This window comes from Lithobates pipiens, unplaced genomic scaffold, assembly GCF_037356315.1.
Source record: "Lithobates pipiens isolate NorthernLeopardFrog02 unplaced genomic scaffold, aLitPip1_a1.2 Scaffold_30, whole genome shotgun sequence".
NCBI classification, from domain to species: Eukaryota; Metazoa; Chordata; class Amphibia; order Anura; family Ranidae; genus Lithobates; species Lithobates pipiens.
Window position 1 is genome coordinate 31,048,142 of NW_027507791.1, and position 18,164 is coordinate 31,066,305.

An 18,164-nucleotide genomic window follows, 5' to 3' on the forward strand; every position below is an offset into this window, starting at 1 on the left:
AAAAAAATATATAAAACATAAAAAGAAACGAAAACAAAAAAACAAAAACAAGAAAACGAAAACACAAACAAGAAACGAAAACAAAAACAAGAAACGAAAACAAAAACAAGAAACGAAAACAAAAACAAGAAACAAAAACAAAAAAAGAAACGAAAACAAAAAAAAGAAACGAAAACAAAAAAAAGAAACAAAAACAAAAAATAAACAAAAACAAAAAAACGTAAAGCATCCCGTATGGAGATTTTTGAAGTACCATAATTAGGCGCCATTCCACGAGCGTGCGCAGTAAACAAGCATGACATATTGGGTATCTATAGGGTCATAGAGATGGTGCCCAGTAAACTCTATGACCCTTGGAGGCCCGGCCGCAATTTTACGACGTCACGTCCGGAGCGACGGAAGTAAACAAAGCCGAGGACGTGGCTGGAAAGACCGAGAGAGTTTAATTTCTTTCTTTTTTTTAGCCTTTCCTGACTGGAAGGAGAGATGTGGGGGTCTCATTGACCCCCCCCCACCATCTCTCCATAAAGAGGACCGATCACGCGCTATTCCTATTACAAGGGATGTTTAGGAATCAAAAGTAACGAAAAAATATTTTTGAAAAAGAGAAAATGTAAAAATAAATATATTTTAAAAGCGCCCCGTCCCCGCCTACAGAAGCGAACGCATAAGCAAGTCACGCCCCCACATATGTAAACCGCGCTCAAATCACACACGTGAGGTGTCCGCGCGTGAGTTAGAGCAAAAAGCAACAATTCTAGCACAAGACCTCCTTCTGGGACTAAACATGTAACCTGTAAAAAAATTCATTTTCTACAAAAAAATAAAAAAAGGATGATTTTTACATATAGGAGCGAAGTGGTTAAAGTGTACCCCCCCCCCCAAAAAAAAATAATTTGCTGCGGCCCCACATGAATACCCCCATAGAATATAGCTTTAAATGGAGGGGGGCATTCACTGAAGAGCAGGAGCCAGAAGTGCCAGCGAGCTCACACAAGTGCCCCCCATAGAAAGGCTATGGGGGGGGGGGGGGCATTTGCAGAAGCGCCAGTGGGGGGCTCCCCTGAGGGGATTGGTGTGCAAAACCATTACACAGAGCAGGCGAGTATAAATAAGGCTATTCAATAAAAACAAAGCTTTAGTAATCGCTTTGTAAGGACTGCCCCATGCGGCAGACCACATCCCCTACATGACCCAATCGAGATCTTACCAAACTGCCCCAGGGATGGCGGCTGCGCTGCGGCGCTCAGGTCCCAGGTGTTGCTGCCGGGTGCGTCGGACTGCGAGTGTTGGGCCGCCAGCTGCGCCAGGGCCTGCGCCGTCTTGAACTGCTCCAGGAACTGCGATCCTGTGGTGCTGCTGCTCTTGTGATCTCCGTCTCCAAAGCCCTTACTCAACATGCCGACCTGCAAGACACCAGTCATTATTAGACGGGGGATAATAATAACCCCCCAAAAAAAATAAAAAATACACAACAGCCAACTCTCGTCTCAGAACGAGGTGGCCAAATAGCCATTTATTTACACAAAGCACGAAGTACTGTAGTTGCCACATCCAGATCTATCCAGCTGGCGGAACAGCAGGCAGACTCTGCGGAACAGCAGGCACACTGCGGAACAGCAGGCAGACTCTGTGGTAACGGTTAATCTTGCATGCGCTGTCCCCCCTCAGAGGCTACTGATACAGCTACAAGGGGTCAACTTGGCATGCCGCACAGAACAATTCCCCCTCAAACCTTATTACCAGTCATGGTAAAGGAACTTTAAAAGCCTTAACAGCTGAAATAAATTTTAGGATTGGCCCCCCCAAGAATCAACCTGGCAGTTGCTTTGGAACCCCAGAAAGCCATTTCCATAAGAAGCTGCACAAATATTTTCCGGTACAATTACTGGATGGGACGTCGGCTGCTTTAATTTTTCAAGTTTTTTAATAAAAAAATAAAAGAAAAAAAGCTTACAATATATTTAAACATTTTTCCCCATCCCTCACCACCTAAAGTCGGGGTCACATGATGTGGGGTCCTACATTGGGTGTCCACGTCACTGCCTGCATGATGTAGCTACATACTACACTAAGCTGTCCAGCAGCGTTGTCCTCTCAGGATCCAGAAGAGAATCACGGCTGGACTCACGAGCAGATGGGGGGAGATCGGCTAGACTCGCGAGCGGATGGGGGGGGGGGGGGGGGATCGGCTAGACTCTCGAGCGGATGGGGGGGGGGGGAGATCGGCTAGACTCGCGAGCGGATGGGGGGGGGGGGAGATCGGCTAGACTCGCGAGCGGATGGGGGGGGGGGAGATCGGCTAGACTCGCGAGCGGATGGGGGGGGGAGATCAGCTAGACTCGCGAGCGGATGGGGGGGGGGGAGATCGGCTAGACCTCACGAGCGGATGGGGGGGGCATCGGCTAGACTCACGAGCGGCTGGGGGGGGGGGATCGGCTAGATTCACGGCGGATGGGAGGGGATCGGCTAGATTCACGAGCGGATGGGAGGGGGGGGGATCGGCTAGACTCACGAGCGGATGGGGGGGGGGGGGGGTTGAGATCGGCTAGACTCACGAGCGGATGGGGGGGGGGGGGGGCATCGGCTAGATTCACGAGTGGATGGGGGGGGGGGGGTGATCGGCTAGATTCACGAGTGGATGGGAGGGGGGATCGGCTAGTCTCACGAGCGGATGGGGGGGGGGGGGGAATCGGCTAGACTCACGAGGGGGGAGATCGGCTAGACTCACGAGCGGATGGGGGGGAGAGATCGGCTAGACTCACGAGCGGATGGGGGGGGGGGGGATCGGCTAGACTCACGAGCGGATGGGGGGGGGATCGGCTAGACTCACGAGCGGATGGGGGGGGATCGGCTAGACTCACGAGCGGATGGGGGGGGGATCGGCTAGACTCACGAGCGGATGGGGGGGATCGGCTAGACTCACGAGCGGATGGGGGATCGGCTAGACTCACGAGCGGATGGGGGGGGATCGGCTAGACTCACGAGCGGATGGGGGGGGGGATCGGCTAGACTCACGAGCGGATGGGGGGGGGGTCGGCTAGACTCACGAGCGGATGGGGGGGGGGGATCGGCTAGACTCACGAGCGGATGGGGGGGGGGGGATCGGCTAGACTCACGAGCGGATGGGGGGGGGGGGGTCGGCTAGACTCACGAGCGGATGGGGGGGGGGGATCGGCTAGACTCACGAGCGGATGGGGGGGGGGGGATCGGCTAGACTCACGAGCGGATGGGGGGGGGAATCGGCTAGACTCACGAGCGGATGGGGGGGGGATCGGCTAGACTTACGAGCGGATGGGGGGGAATCGGCTAGACTTACGAGCGGATGGGGGGGAATCGGCTAGACTTACGAGCGGATGGGGGGGAATCGGCTAGACTCACGAGCGGATGGGGGGGGGGGGGTTGGAATCGGCTAGACTCACGAGCGGGGGGAGGGGGTATCGGCTAGACTCATGAGCAGATGGGGGGGGGGAATCGGGGCTAGGCTCCCGAGCGGATGGGGGGGGGGGGGGGGGGGAATCGGCAAGACTTACGAGCAGATGGGGGGGCGCGAGTGGATCGGCTGGACTCATGAGCGTGGGGGGTAAATTGGCCGGACCCCAGAGCGGGAGGGGGTGAACGGTGGGTGAATCGGCTGGACTAACGAGCATCGGGGTGTGGGCGGGGGAGGCTGGACTCACGAGCGGGAGGGGGGGGGGGGGGGGGGCGGGGGGATTGGGCTAGGTTCAGGAACAGGGATCAGGTCAGTGATTGGCAGGGTTCAGGAACAGGAATTCAGCAGCAGGGATCGGCTGGATTCAGGAACGGTGATTGGCTGGGTTCAGGAACAGGGAATCGGGAAACGGCTGGGTTAAAGAACAGGGATCGGGATAGGCTGGTTCAGGTTCATGGATCGAGTCAGCGATCGGTCGGTACAGGAACAGGGATCGGCCAGGAAATGGCGCAAGTTTCAGTCCACACAGCTGACTTAAGAGTATATCTTGCTTCACAAGGTAAGGGAAAGAAATATGTAGGATGGGTTGGGGGGGTTAATATTTGCCACCAATAGGGCTTTTAATGTGTCGTGATGGGGGGAGATATACCATTAACATGTGTGCGGTCACCAGAACAGGAAGCGATGGAGAAAACTCAGCCACGGAGATGACAACAAACCTTTGAGAAAGGTCCTACTCCTTTCTCTACCCAAAAGGAATACGGCCTGTGCCCGGTCACCTGCAGGTGGCAGTATAGCCCTATAGCAAAGGATGTGAAGATGCCCTGCAAGTCCCGAGATGCACAATAGAGTTTCATTTTAAGGATCTACCAAAGACTATCTTGGTGCTCTATCACAACAATGTCCCCCGGACTCCACACCGATAACCCCCGGCACTGACCATGCTGTGGTGGGAGAAGGAGCTGCCGGGGCTGTTCTGCGGGAGGCCGCTCTGCTTGGAGTTGCTGAAGACGAGCGGTTGGGCCAGGTTGGGGTTCTGTGATGACTCCAGAGAGGAGCCCTCGTTCTCCGCAGAGGGGTTTTCCCCAGGAGCACGGCCAGGTCAATCCTGCGGAGATGGGAGAAGAAGAAGAGAGGAGACTGAGACCCGGGTTCAGGAGGAGGAGGAGGAGGAGGAGGAGGAGGAGAGTCGGCATAGGAAAGGAGGACACATGCTGAGCACTTACCTCTGCCCTGCGGTGATCGTCACACTGTCGGAGGGAATCGGCGCCGACGTCACGCTGGATGCGGTGAAGATCTTGGTCTCTGAAAGCTGCAAATGTCACACAGATGATTACCCAACCCGAGAGAGCAAGGTCCACCTCCTCCCCCCAGGTGCCTTATTGATCGCCTGATAACAGAGGGGGGGGGGGGTGTTTTTTTTTTACTGATCGCCCGATAGAGGGAGATTATTATGATTGCCCGATAACTGGGGGGGAGGGGGGGGGGGTAATTGCCTGATAACTGGGGGGGGCAGGGGTTATTGATTATCTGATAATGGAGGGGAGGATTTTTATTGATTGCCTGATAATGGAGGGGGGGGGATTTTCATTAATATCAGGATAATGGAGGGGGGGGTTATTGATTGCCCGATAATTGGGGGGGGATTTTTTATTGTCCGATAATTGGGGGGGGGTTAGTGATTGCATAATAGGGGGGTTATTGATTACCTGATAATGGAGGGGGGGATTTTTTTTGATTGCCTGATAATGGGGAGGGGGTTACTGTCTGATAATAGGGGGAGGGGGATTTTTGATTTCCTGATAATGGGGGAGGGGTTATCGATTGATAATGAAGGGGGGTTATTGATTGTCTGATAATGGAGGGGGGGTATTTTTATTGTCTGATAATGGAGGGGGGGGTATTTTTATTGATTGCCTGATAATAGAGGGGGGGGTGGGGTTTTTATTGATTGCCTGATAATAGAGGAGGGGGGGGAGAATTGATTACCTGATAATGGGGGATATTTTTATTGATCATCTGATAACGAAGATATTTTTATTGATCACCCGATAACGGAGGGGATTTTTATTGATCACCCGATAACGGAGGGGATTTTTATTGATCACCCGATAACGGAGGGAATTTTTATTGATCACCCGATAACGGAGGGAATTTTTATTGATCACCCGATAACGGAGGGAATTTTTATTGATCACCCGATAACGGAGGGGATTTTTATTGATCACCCGATAACGGAGGGGATTTTTATTGATCACCCGATAACGGAGGGAATTTTTATTGATCACCCGATAACGGAGGGAATTTTTATTGATCACCTGATAACGGAGGGAATTTTTATTGATCACCCGATAACGGAGGGGATTTTTATTGATCACCCGATAACGGAGGGGATTTTTAATGATCACCCGATAACGGAGGGGATTTTTAATGATCACCCGATAACGGAGGGGATTTTTATTGATCACCCGATAACGGAGGGGATTTTTATTGATCACCCGATAACTGAGGGTATTTTTTATTGATCACCCGAAAAACGGAGGGGATTTTTATTGATCACCTGATAATGGGGGATTAGTGTCCCCCACACACTCTTTTTTTTATACTTTCTACAACACCATGATCTTGCTTTGCATGTGTTACACTGACCAGGATACAAAATCATAATGGGGGGGGGGGGGCACACCCTAAAAATGCGTTTACATTCAAGGTGGTTCTGCTATAAGACCCACGCTGACCAGGATGGCCAATCACAGCTTATAAAAATATCTATTGTAGTCGCCGCATACAGTTCCCGAAAGCCGAGTGGAAGCGGCAGACGGTCACCGCAGCAACATTTAATATTGCATGCTCTGTCCCCCTTAGAGGTCACATATACAGCCGGAAAGGGTCAACTGGCATGCCACAGAGGACGGTTTCCCCGTCAGAGTTCAGAAAGTTCAACTGCTACAAGTAAATAAGTGCAAGAACGAACCAACAGTCCCCCCCCCCCCCCCCCCGGATACCTACATCTTCATTCCAGTCTTCCGTCCCCCACTCCTCCGTCGCCGTTCTCCAAGCACCTGATAAAAAGAAGAGAAAAAAAAAAGCGCAACACGAGCGGTTACAGGAAGCCCCGCCCTCAGAGAGATGTCCGACACTCAGCAATAAAACGTTTGGGAAGTGGAGGGACTGCGTCTGCAACCAATGGAACTCGATGGTAATAGTCCAGCTTTGGATGGAGCCTTCTGAGCGACACAGATTCCAAAGGGGATCGTCCGAGACTCCCAGGGTTGTCATTTGCCCCCCCCCCCCCAGTAATCATTGTTTGCTGGTGTACACGACACGCGGGCAGCGCTGGACAACCCCTGGTCTCGTATATGTACCACAATTGGGTTCTGAGTGCTACATAAAGGGTTCCACCCGGAGACTGGCTGTATCCTAAAAGGGGACAAGTCGGGACAGAACTTAAGCAGGGGCCCCTCCTGCCCTCCCCATGTGGCGAGTCACTGACTGGCGCACGTCCGGGCAACGCGCTCATTCCAGGCCAGCGGCACACTACATTAATAAATCAAAGATAGAGAAGGCTTGGAGTAAAGCAAACTGCCTCATTTCTATCCCGATTGGTTCCTCTTAAAGGGTCTGTACACCCAAATGTGATATTTTATAGACAACAACCCAGGAACTTGGCACAGGGATGGTGGGAACCCATTTTCCACCATCTATTCGAGTTCCCAGGTCTGTACACCCGCTGTGCCCATTATGAGGGGTTCCCACCACCCCTATGCTGAGTTCCCGGGTCTGTACACCCGCTGTGCCCATTATGAGGGGTTCCCACCATCCCCGTGCTGAGTTCCTGGGTCTGTACACCCGCTGTGCCCATTATGAGTGGTTCCCACCATCCCTGTGCTGAGTTCCCGGGTCTGTACACCCGTTGTGCCCATTATGAGGGACTCCCACCATCCCTGTGCTGAGTTCCCGGGTCTGTACACCCGCTGTGCCCATTATGAGGGACTCCCACCATCCCTGTGCTGAGTTCCCGGGTCTGTACACCCGCTGTGCCCATTATGAAGGTTCCCACCATCCCTGTGCTGAGTTCCCGGGTCTGTACACCCGCTGTGCCCATTATGAGGGACTCCCACCATCCCTGTGCTGAGTTCCCGGGTCTGTACACCCGCTGTGCCCATTATGAGGGACTCCCACCATCCCTGAGCTGAGTTCCCGGGTCTGTACACCCTCTGTGCCCATTATGAGTGGTTCCCACCATCCCTGTGCTGAGTTCCCGGGTCTGTACACCCGTTGTGCCCATTATGAGGGGTTCCCACCATCCCTGTGCCGAGTTCCCGGGTCTGTACACCCGCTGTGCCCATTATGAGGGGTTCCCACCATCCCTGTGCTGAGTTCCCGGGTCTGTACACCCGCTGTGCCCATTATGAGGGGTTCCCAATTATGGTGAAGAGATATTCGGCAAGTCATGAAGTCTCCAGCAGGTATACAATCTATAACAATTATCACTTTTGGGTGGCTGACCCTCCACATTAAGGGTATATATACTTTATATCTCAGAAAACTCCCATCCCCTGGAACTACACCCAGAACTCTAAGAAAGCATAACTGAGAACAATCCTAAAAAAAAATAAAAGTACTTTGTAACATTCACAAATACATCTTCTGTTACTTTGTTGCAATTAATGATATTGCAGTAACAATGCTGCCCCTCCCCCCCCCCCCCCCCAATTATGTATCAAACTCAGACTTAAAAATCCTCATAAAAGTAACAAAATGACTAAATTATTATTAGTAGTATTTATATATATATATATATATATATATATATATATATATATATATATATATAAAGATTAGATGAGATGTATCCTTTGTGAATATTACAAGCAGCCCCGATAGGACACAGATGCATTCTTCTTTTATATAAGCCAGCGACGTCACCGCGCCAAAAAGATAAAAAAAATTAAAATTAAAATTAAAAAAAAACACATTTTATTTTTGTTTTTTTAGCCACCAACCACCATCTCCGCACAGCAAAAAGTCTATGGCTACCATAAAATCACACCACAGAAACTAAAGGAATGCAGTTTGAGTTGGTTAAAAAAAAAAAAAAAAAAAAAAAAAAAAAAAGAAGGAGGATATAGAAGACGGGCAGGCCAAAAGAAATACCGCAGTTCAGGATTTTTTTTTTTGTTGTTTTTTTTGAATTTGCTAAAATTTGGTCTTTTCTGGTTCCCCTCTCCAACATAATGACTTTAAAAAAAAATAAAAAATAAAAAAATGGTTTATTACATTTTATTTTAGATCCAGTGATGTCATACTCCTCTCAACAGCCCGCAAGTCCTGATGCAAAGCACTGGGAGGAGTTATGCAAATATCAAAATGCCATGATGGGTGTGTGTTTAACATTTGGAGGAATAGTTGTTCCTAGAGACAGGCTGTATTTACCTCCGAGGGCAAAATCGCTTTCCAATAAAAAAAAAGCTACATCATTCCATTCTTCCTTCAACCATAACGCCTCCTCCCCCACTAACATCCTCTGAAAAACCACAATAAGAAGAATGGGATAAAACGACAAAAAAAAAAAAGTGATTAATAGCGCTGACTGTATGCATTTATTCAAACCTACTAAAGGAAGCTACATTTGGGGCGTAACGCGTATAAGGAGGGGTACCTGCTTCCTCAGAGGTCAAAAGAGCTTTTTCATAATAGGTACATCATTCCAATCTTCCTTCAGCCATAGCTCCTCCCACCAACTTCCTCCACAAGCCACAGCACCAAGGATGGCAGAAAATGACAAGAAGCGTCTTACAGTGCTCACTGTATGTTTTATTCAAACCTAATGAGGAAGGTTCATTTGGGGGGCGTAACACGTATAGAAGTGGTGCTTGGCAAGGATGCCATCACATTGCACGTTTGAAGGAGGGCGGGGAGCTGGAGTGTAATGCTGGTTTCTACCCTTTTATGGGTTTTTAAAACCTTTGGTTTGAATATATACAGTGAGCAGTAAATCATTCCAACCTGCCTTCGGCCATAACTCCTCCCAACAACATCCTTCGCAAGCCACAGAAACAAGAATGGCATAAGACAAAAAGCGACTAATAGTGCTCACTGTAGGTAGTAAATCAAACCTACTGAGGAAGCTCCACTTAGGGCGTAACGCGTATAGGAGTGGTACCTGCTGATAAAACCCATCACATTGCACATTTGAGGGAAGGCGGTGAGCAGGAGTGTAATGCTGGTTTCAACCTTTCTATGCAAGTGTTTTTATCCCTTTGGTTTGAATAAAATGATATACAGTGAGCACTAAATCATTCCAACCTGCCTTCGGGCCATAGCTCCTCCCATTAACATCCTCCACAAGCCTCAGCAAAAAGAATGCCATAAAACTACAAAAAGTGACTAATAGTGCTCACTGTAGGTAGTAATTCAAACCTACTGAGGAAGCTCCACTTAGGGTGTAACGCGTATAGGAGTGGTACCTGCTGATAAAACCCATCACGTTGCACATTTGAGGGAAGGCGGGAGGCTTGACTGTTATGTGCTGGTTTCTACCTTTTTATGCAAATGTTTTTAAACACATTTGTTTGAATATATACAGTGAGCGCTAAATCATTCATATCTTTGTTTGGCCATTGCTCCTCCCACCAACATCTTCTGCCAGCTACAGAAACGAGAATGGCATAAAACGAAAAAAGCGACCTTAGTGCTCACTGTATATACTATTTATTCAAACCAAAAGGATAAAAAAAAACTTGCATCAATAAGGTAGAAACCAGCATTACACTCCAGCTCATCTGCCTTTTTCAAATGTGTAACGTGATGGCATCATCGGCAGCTATCACGTCTATACGCGTTACGCCCCAAATTGACCTTCCTCAGTAGTTCGATTAAATAATATATACAGTGAGCACTATTAGTTGCTTTTTGTTGTTTTATGCCATTCTTGTTGCTGTGGAGGAGGATGTTAGAGGGAAGATGTTGGAGGGAGGAGCTATGGTAAAAGGAAGACTGGAATGATTTAGTGCACGATGTATATTTTTATATATAATTATTTATTTTCACACCAAAAAGGGATATAAACACTTCCATAAGGCAGAAACCAGCATTACATTCCAGCTCGCGCCATCCTTCAAAATGTGCAACGTGATGGCATCATCGGCAGGTACCACTTCTATACGCATTACGCCCCAAATTGACCTTCCTCAGTAGTTCGATTAAATAATATATACAGTGAGCACTATTAGTTGCTTTTTGTTGTTTTATGCCATTCTTGTTGCTGTGGAGGAGGATGTTAGAGGGAAGATGTTGGAGGGAGGAGCTATGGTAAAAGGAAGACTGGAATGATTTAGTGCACGATGTATATTTTTATATATAATTATTTATTTTCACACCAAAAAGGGATATAAACACTTCCATAAGGCAGAAACCAGCATTACATTCCAGCTCGCGCCATCCTTCAAAATGTGCAACGTGATGGCATCATCGGCAGGTACCACTTCTATACGCATTACGCCCCAAATTGACCTTCCTCAGTAGATTAATATATACAGTGAGCACTATTAGTCGCTTTTTGTTGTTTTATGCCATTCTTGTTGCTGTGGCTTGTGTAGGATGTTGGAGGGAGGAGCTATGGCCAAAGGAAGACTGGAATGGTTTAATGCTCAATGTATATATTTATTCAAACCAAAAAAAAAAGGGATATAAACACTTCCATAAAAAGGCAGAAACCAGCATTACATTCCAGCTCGCACCCTCCTTCAAATGTGCAACGTGATGGCATCATCGGCAGGTACCACTTCTATACGCGTTACACCCCAAATAGAGCTTCCTCAGTAGAATAAACAAAGAATATTCAGTGAGCACTATTAATTGCTTTGTCGTTTTTTTTTCCTTTTTACTGTGGTTTGTGGAAGATGTTGGTGGGAGGAGCTATGGTCGAAGGAAGATTGGATTGAATATACAGCAAGCACTAAATCATTCCAAAGGATTAAAACGCTTACATATAAAAAGGTAGAAACAAGCATTACCCTCCTTCAAATAGCATAATCGGCAGGTACCACTCCTATGCGCGTTACGCCCCAAGTGGACCTTCCTCAGTAAGTTTGAGTAATATATATATATAGTGAGCTCTATTAGTTGCTTTTTGTAGCTTTACACTATTTTTCTTGCTGTGACTTGCAGAGGATGTTGGTGGGTGGAGCTAAGGCCGAAGGAAGATAGGATTGATGTACCTAGTATGAAAAACGCTCTTTGAAGCTATGGCCAAAAGGAAGACTGGCCCTTGATGGGACTTGCAGAGGATGTTTGTGGGTGGAGCTAAGGCCGAAGGAAGATAGGATTGATGTACCTAGTATGGAAACGCTCTTTGAAGCTATGGCCAAAAGGAAGACTGGCTCTTGATGTGACTTGCAGAGGATGCTGGTGGGTGGAGCTAAGGCTGAAGGAAGATAGGATTGATGTACCTAGTATGGAAACGCTCTTTGAAGCTATGGCCAAAAGGAAGACTGGATCTTGATGGGACTTGCAGAGGATGTTTGTGGGTGGAGCTAAGGCCGAAGGAAGATAGGAATGATGTACCTAGTATGGAAACTCTCTTTGAAGCTATGGCCAAAAGGAAGACTGGATCTTGATGGGACTTGCAGAGGATGCTGGTAGGTGGAGCTAAGGCCGAAGGAAGATAGGATTGATGTACCTATTATGGAAACGCTCTTTGAAGCTATGGCCAAAAGGAAGACTGGATCTTGATGGGACTTGCAGAGGATGCTGGTGGGTGGAGCTAAGGCTGAAGGAAGATAGGATTGATGTACCTAGTATGGAAACGCTCTTTGAAGCTATGGCCAAAAGGAAGACTGGATCTTGATGGGACTTGCAGAGGATGCTGGTGGGTGGAGCTAAGGCCGAAGGAAGATAGGATTGATGTACCTAGTATGGAAACGCTCTTTGAAGCTATGGCCAAAAGGAAGACTGGATCTTGATGGGACTTGCAGAGGATGCTGGTGGGTGGAGCTAAGGCCGAAGGAAGATAGGATTGATGTACCTAGTATGGAAACGCTCTTTGAAGCTATGGCCAAAGGAAGACAGGAATGACTTGCAAAGGATGTTGGTGGGTGGAGCTAAGGCTGAAGGAAGATTGGAATGCTATACCTATCATGGAAAAGCTCTTTGAAGCTATGGCCAAAGGAAGACTGCAATGACTTACCCATTATGTAGAAGCCATTTTGACCTATGGAGGAAGCTCTAGGAGGTCCAGCACAGAGGTGAGCGGACTCACAAACCACTGGGTGGAGTGTATTTACATAGGCAAGACCAACATGTGATGCTGAGCCGCCATGATTGACAGAACTCAAAGCCAATGAATGAAAAGGGAAGGGCCAGGGTCAGTCAGGCTGGAGAGGAAAACGTTAGATGGATGGTGGACGTCCTCCAACCAGGAAATGAGGCCATGCTTCAGCTTCTAATGCCCATTGTGAGGAGCTCACAGTATGCAGTGAAATCAGAGTAAGATCATTTTAGTCCTGTAAGGTCCTAGGGGCCGGCAAGAGAAACTTGAGCATAGAGGAGGACCAGGAACTCGCACTCCCGGAAGTCACATGCCATAGACTAGAATGCTTGAAGAGAGCATTGTCCATCGTGTCTTGGAGGAGCCGAGCTTTGCATTAAAGGAGGTTAGAGAACTGCGGTATGTCCGTTTGTCCATTGCGTCTGACATGTTTAATTGGCTGTTTTTGGATGCAGGAAGCTCTTCTAACCATCGTCCCCAACCTTAACAGCCCCCCCCCCCCCTCCACCTACCCAAGGAATAATCAACCGATATGGCATTTCAGCCGGCGTTGGAGAGCTGGCCCCTCCCCCGCCCCATTTCAAACCAACATGAATTTTTTTTACCATCTGCGCGCTGGGATTCCAGGCTGCGTTTTATCCGCCCCACACCAGAAGCTTTAAACATTGCGTTTCCCGCCCGGATTGAAAGGGCAGGGTTAGGTACACACAACAATCAGAAATGAAAAAAGGGTTAACAGGGGCAGTCAGAGCACCTGGATGTGTCATACCAGGAGCAGAGGCAAATTTTCGGGGATTATCTGAACCCTCACCCCCAATGTAATCAAGTCCTGAAACAAAAAAAAAGGGAAAAACAAAACAAAATCAGATTGAGTTGAAGTTTAGAACGTTCCCCGAAATTTTCCTTTTCCCCCCAGGGATACCCGATCTCCCCCAAACCCAGGAGGAAAACAACCGAAATTTCACCCCCCGTGACCCCATAACCACTGCTGGGGCCTCAAATGGAAGAACTCCAAGTCATTCAACAGAGAAAGGAACCCCTCATGCTTTGGCCATGGGGTTTTCATTCACAAAATACATGGCCTCTCCTCCTCACTTTTCGCAAAACGGAGCAGCACTGCAATGAAGGAAAGGGAAGTACAAGGTGGACCTGTTTTTTTCCTCTTGCACTGGCAAAGCTCAGGTTCACTTGAAAATGGAAGGAGGCGGGTTCAATGGGGATACGTCTTATTTAGCGATACACAATCACCTGCCTATTGCCTCGAGGCAAGTGAATGCCTCGGTAAACCTCAGTAGACCATTGGGGGCTCTCGTCCGGGATACGAACCTTTGGCTTTTTGCACCCAAAGTTAGATTTATACCCCCTAGACCAGTGATGGCGAACCTTGGCACTACAGATGTTTTGGAACTACATTTCCCATGATGCTCATGCACTCTGCAGTGTAGCCGAGCATCATGGGAAATGTAGTTCCAAAACACCTGGGGTGCCAAGGTTCGCCATCACTGCCCTAGACCAACAAATGGTCTACTTATCTGTCCTTCGGTGAACTCAGAGAAAAATATTTTACAGCGACTACAAAATTCTCATTTTTAGAGACACTATGATCTCCAACCCTGATCACCATACAAACCATTTGTTGTTCTAAAGCATGGATCTCCAAACGTTCTAAACAAAGAGGCACTTTAATGTTGTTCAGACCTTAGGTGGGCCGGACCGTGGCGGGAGGAATGGCGTCCCCACCGCCGGTATCAGTCAGTGGGAGGACTGGCGTCCCGCCACCCGTATCAGTCAGTGGGAGGACTGGCGTCCCCACCGCCGGTATCAGTCAGTGGGAGGACTGGCGTCCCCACCGCCGGTATCAGTCAGTGGGAGGACTGGCGTCCCCACCGCCGGTATCAGTCAGTGGGAGGACTGGCGTCCCCACCGCCGGTATCAGTCAGTGGGAGGACTGGCGTCCCCACCGCCGGTATCAGTCAGTGGGAGGACTGGCGTCCCCACCGCCGGTATCAGTCAGTGGGAGGACTGGCGTCCCCACCGCCGGTATCAGTCAGTGGGAGGACTGGCGTCCCCACCGCCGGTATCAGTCAGTGGGAGGACTGGCGTCCCCACCGCCGGTATCAGTCAGTGGGAGGACTGGCGTCCCCACCGCCGGTATCAGTCAGTGGGAGGACTGGCGTCCCCACCGCCGGTATCAGTCAGTGGGAGGACTGGCGTCCCCACCGCCGGTATCAGTCAGTGGGAGGACTGGCGTCCCCACCGCCGGTATCAGTCAGTGGGAGGACTGGCGTCCCCACCGCCGGTATCAGTCAGTGGGAGGACTGGCGTCCCCACCGCCGGTATCAGTCAGTGGGAGGACTGGCGTCCCCACCGCCGGTATCAGTCAGTGGGAGGACTGGCGTCCCCACCGCCGGTATCAGTCAGTGGGAGGACTGGCGTCCCCACCGCCGGTATCAGTCAGTGGGAGGACTGGCGTCCCCACCGCCGGTATCAGTCAGTGGGAGGACTGGCGTCCCCACCGCCGGTATCAGTCAGTGGGAGGACTGGCGTCCCCACCGCCGGTATCAGTCAGTGGGAGGACTGGCGTCCCCGCCGCCGGTATCAGTCAGTGGGAGGACTGGCGTCCCCGCCGCCGGTATCAGTCAGTGGGAGGACTGGCGTCCCCGCCGCCGGTATCAGTCAGTGGGAGGACTGGCGTCCCCGCCGCCGGTATCAGTCAGTGGGAGGACTGGCGTCCCCGCCGCCGGTATCAGTCAGTGGGAGGACTGGCGTCCCCGCCACCGGTATCAGTCAGTGGGAGGACTGGCGTCCCGCCACCGGTATCAGTCAGTGGGAGGACTGGCGTCCCCACCGCCGGTATCAGTCAGTGGGAGGACTGGCGTCCCGCCACCGGTATCAGTCAGTGGGAGGACTGGCGTCCCGCCACCGGTATCAGTCAGTGGGAGGACTGGCGTCCCGCCACCGGTATCAGTCAGTGGGAGGACTGGCGTCCCGCCACCGGTATCAGTCAGTGGGAGGACTGGCGTCCCGCCACCGGTATCAGTCAGTGGGAGGACTGGCGTCCCGCCACCGGTATCAGTCAGTGGGAGGACTGGCGTCCCGCCACCGGTATCAGTCAGTGGGAGGACTGGCGTCCCACCACCGGTATCAGTGGGAGGAATGGCGTCCCCACCACCGGTATCAGTGGGAGGAATGGCGTCCCCGCCGCCGGTATCAGTCAGTGGGAGGAATGGCGTCCCCACCACCGGTATCAGTGGGAGGAATGGCGTCCCCGCCGCCGGTATCAGTCAGTGGGAGGACTGGCGTCCCGCCACCGGTATCAGTCAGTGGGAGGACTGGCGTCCCACCACCGGTATCAGTGGGAGGAATGGCGTCCCCACCACCGGTATCAGTGGGAGGAATGGCGTCCCCACCACCGGTATCAGTGGGAGGAATGGCGTCCCACCACCGGCATCAGTGGGAGGAATAGTGCCCCGTGATTGGTATCAGTGGGAGGACTAGTGCCCCATCACTGGTACCAGTGGGAGGAATAGAGAGCCCCATTGATGGTGTAATTGGAAGGACTAGTGCCCCAAGGGCCGGAAAAAAGCAAGCAAAGGGCCACATCTGGCCCCTGGGTCGCAGTTTGGAGACCACTGTTCTAAAGGTATAATTCTTGCTTTTGGTATGAGAGGAGTTCCTTGGTTAAATCCCGGATGAGCCCCCAACGGTCTACTGACCAAGTGGTGTCCCTTCAATAAACAAAATATCAATTTTTTTTTTTTTTTAACATACCTGAAGTTCTGCCCAACATAAACCGATTTAGATGTACTAAACTATGTAACATATACCCATTATAGAAAGTTATGTTTTTTTTGATCAGTATAGCAAGCAATTTTGCTTCAATGTGCTGATCTCTGTGCTGAAATAAAAATACTATGTAGCCAACTACCTCAGCAGATATCCCCTTCATCACAATACTTAAAGCCACAACGAGGAAAACCTACAAAAAAAAGGTCAGGATTTTACCGCCATCTCTCTGTCAGAGATAGTCACCTATTTGTACTGGAGACCTGGGTCACCAGGACAATAAGTGAACAATTCAATATAAACAGAGGGAATACCGTCTTGTACAGGTGAGGGTCTTTCCCGTCTCTTTGCAGAGATTTTCTCTCACGATTTCTACTTGGGAATCTCTGAACAATTCTATCTGGGCACAACTGTGCTTAGCATCCCCCCCCCCCCCCCACTTGTCTGCCATAGTTATGTTTCTATGGAGGACTGGGGGGGGGGGGCATTTTCTTAAAGTTCCAAATCCTAACAGAAACCCCCAGGGGACCAAATGAATGAAGCATGACAATGCTCGTCTCTGGCAACAGGAGCGTGCAAGTACACGAGTACTGTCATTCACAACAGCAGAGGGCTGGTCACCGCGACTCTCCTGTGTATGAATTCACGGAGGAACGCATACACAGGGTCGTCAGCGGAACATTGGAAATAAAGCAGAACTGGGGGATAAGCTGAGGTGGCAGTGTCTACAGCGCTAGTGCTGTATAGCTGCCTCGTACAAAAACACCCATAAATTGGGCTTCAGCCTGGGGTGGAGCCAAAGCCATAAAAGATGTACTTTATGGCCAATGATCAGAACAGCTCCATGCACTTGGTACCCTTTGAGGAGGCCGCAAACAACTTGGAAAATTAGGCGATGCCAACACCGGAGCATGTGACCAGCAGGGTCAGCCAACACTCCACACAGAAGTGCCCTTAGAATTCTGGCACAGCATCAGAAGCTTCTGGGAACAAAGTCAGCAGATGTTTAAAAGACCCCCACCCCAAAGTGCAGAAAGAAGAGAACCCCCCCCCAGCCACTTACTTGTTCCATCGTCGGGCTCAAAGTTAGCCGGGTTGCTCCACGTGTTGGTGTTGCCGTAACTGTCCTCATTGGTGGAAGGCTCAGCGTAGTCAGCAGGGTTGAAGATTCTGGAAGAGACATGGAGAGCCATGGTAAGTGAAAAAAAAAAATCATAAGACGCTACCCAATGACTAAAAATCTAACAAAAACTAAGCAGAAGAACGGCACGTACCCCATACCCTGCGCAGAGAAACGTCCACCTCTTCTTCCTGACCCCCCTGTGAATGGAAATAAAATATACTGTCCAAGGAAGACCACAATTCACCCATCGCACCCCACAAATTCTGTACTGAACAATAAAGATGGTGCATTCAAAAACAAAAACAGCAGAGAGGTCTACAGAAGGTGTCAGTGTAGCCAGATGCCCTTTTTTTTTTTTTTTTTTTAAATCCTCGGACCTAAATGACATGACCGCAACTGGAGAACACCCCATTTACCTCTGCCTCTTCCACGACCGCGGCGTCCTCTCTCTGTGCCTCTCCCAGAGGAGCCACCGCTTTTGCCCCCTTCTAATCCGTTTTCCTGTGCCCGAACTGGAACATAAAAAAAAAAAAAAAAAAAAAAAAAAGTTT

General features: G+C 49.9%; 1 protein-coding gene across 1 annotated transcript in view; it reads right to left on the reverse strand.

The window, feature by feature from the left end:
* Positions 1 to 18,164, reverse strand: part of UBAP2L (ubiquitin associated protein 2 like) — a gene marked incomplete at its 3' end in the record, with an annotated part of 34,943 nt that overhangs the window by 11,393 nt on the left and 5,386 nt on the right. Inside the window, 9 exon segments of the mRNA XM_077463932.1 lie at positions 1,211 to 1,406; positions 4,374 to 4,507; positions 4,510 to 4,541; positions 4,660 to 4,745; positions 6,443 to 6,495; positions 13,474 to 13,533; positions 17,554 to 17,660; positions 17,765 to 17,810; positions 18,030 to 18,125. Of these exon segments, the coding sequence (XP_077320058.1) occupies positions 1,211 to 1,406; positions 4,374 to 4,507; positions 4,510 to 4,541; positions 4,660 to 4,745; positions 6,443 to 6,495; positions 13,474 to 13,533; positions 17,554 to 17,660; positions 17,765 to 17,810; positions 18,030 to 18,125 (810 nt within the window).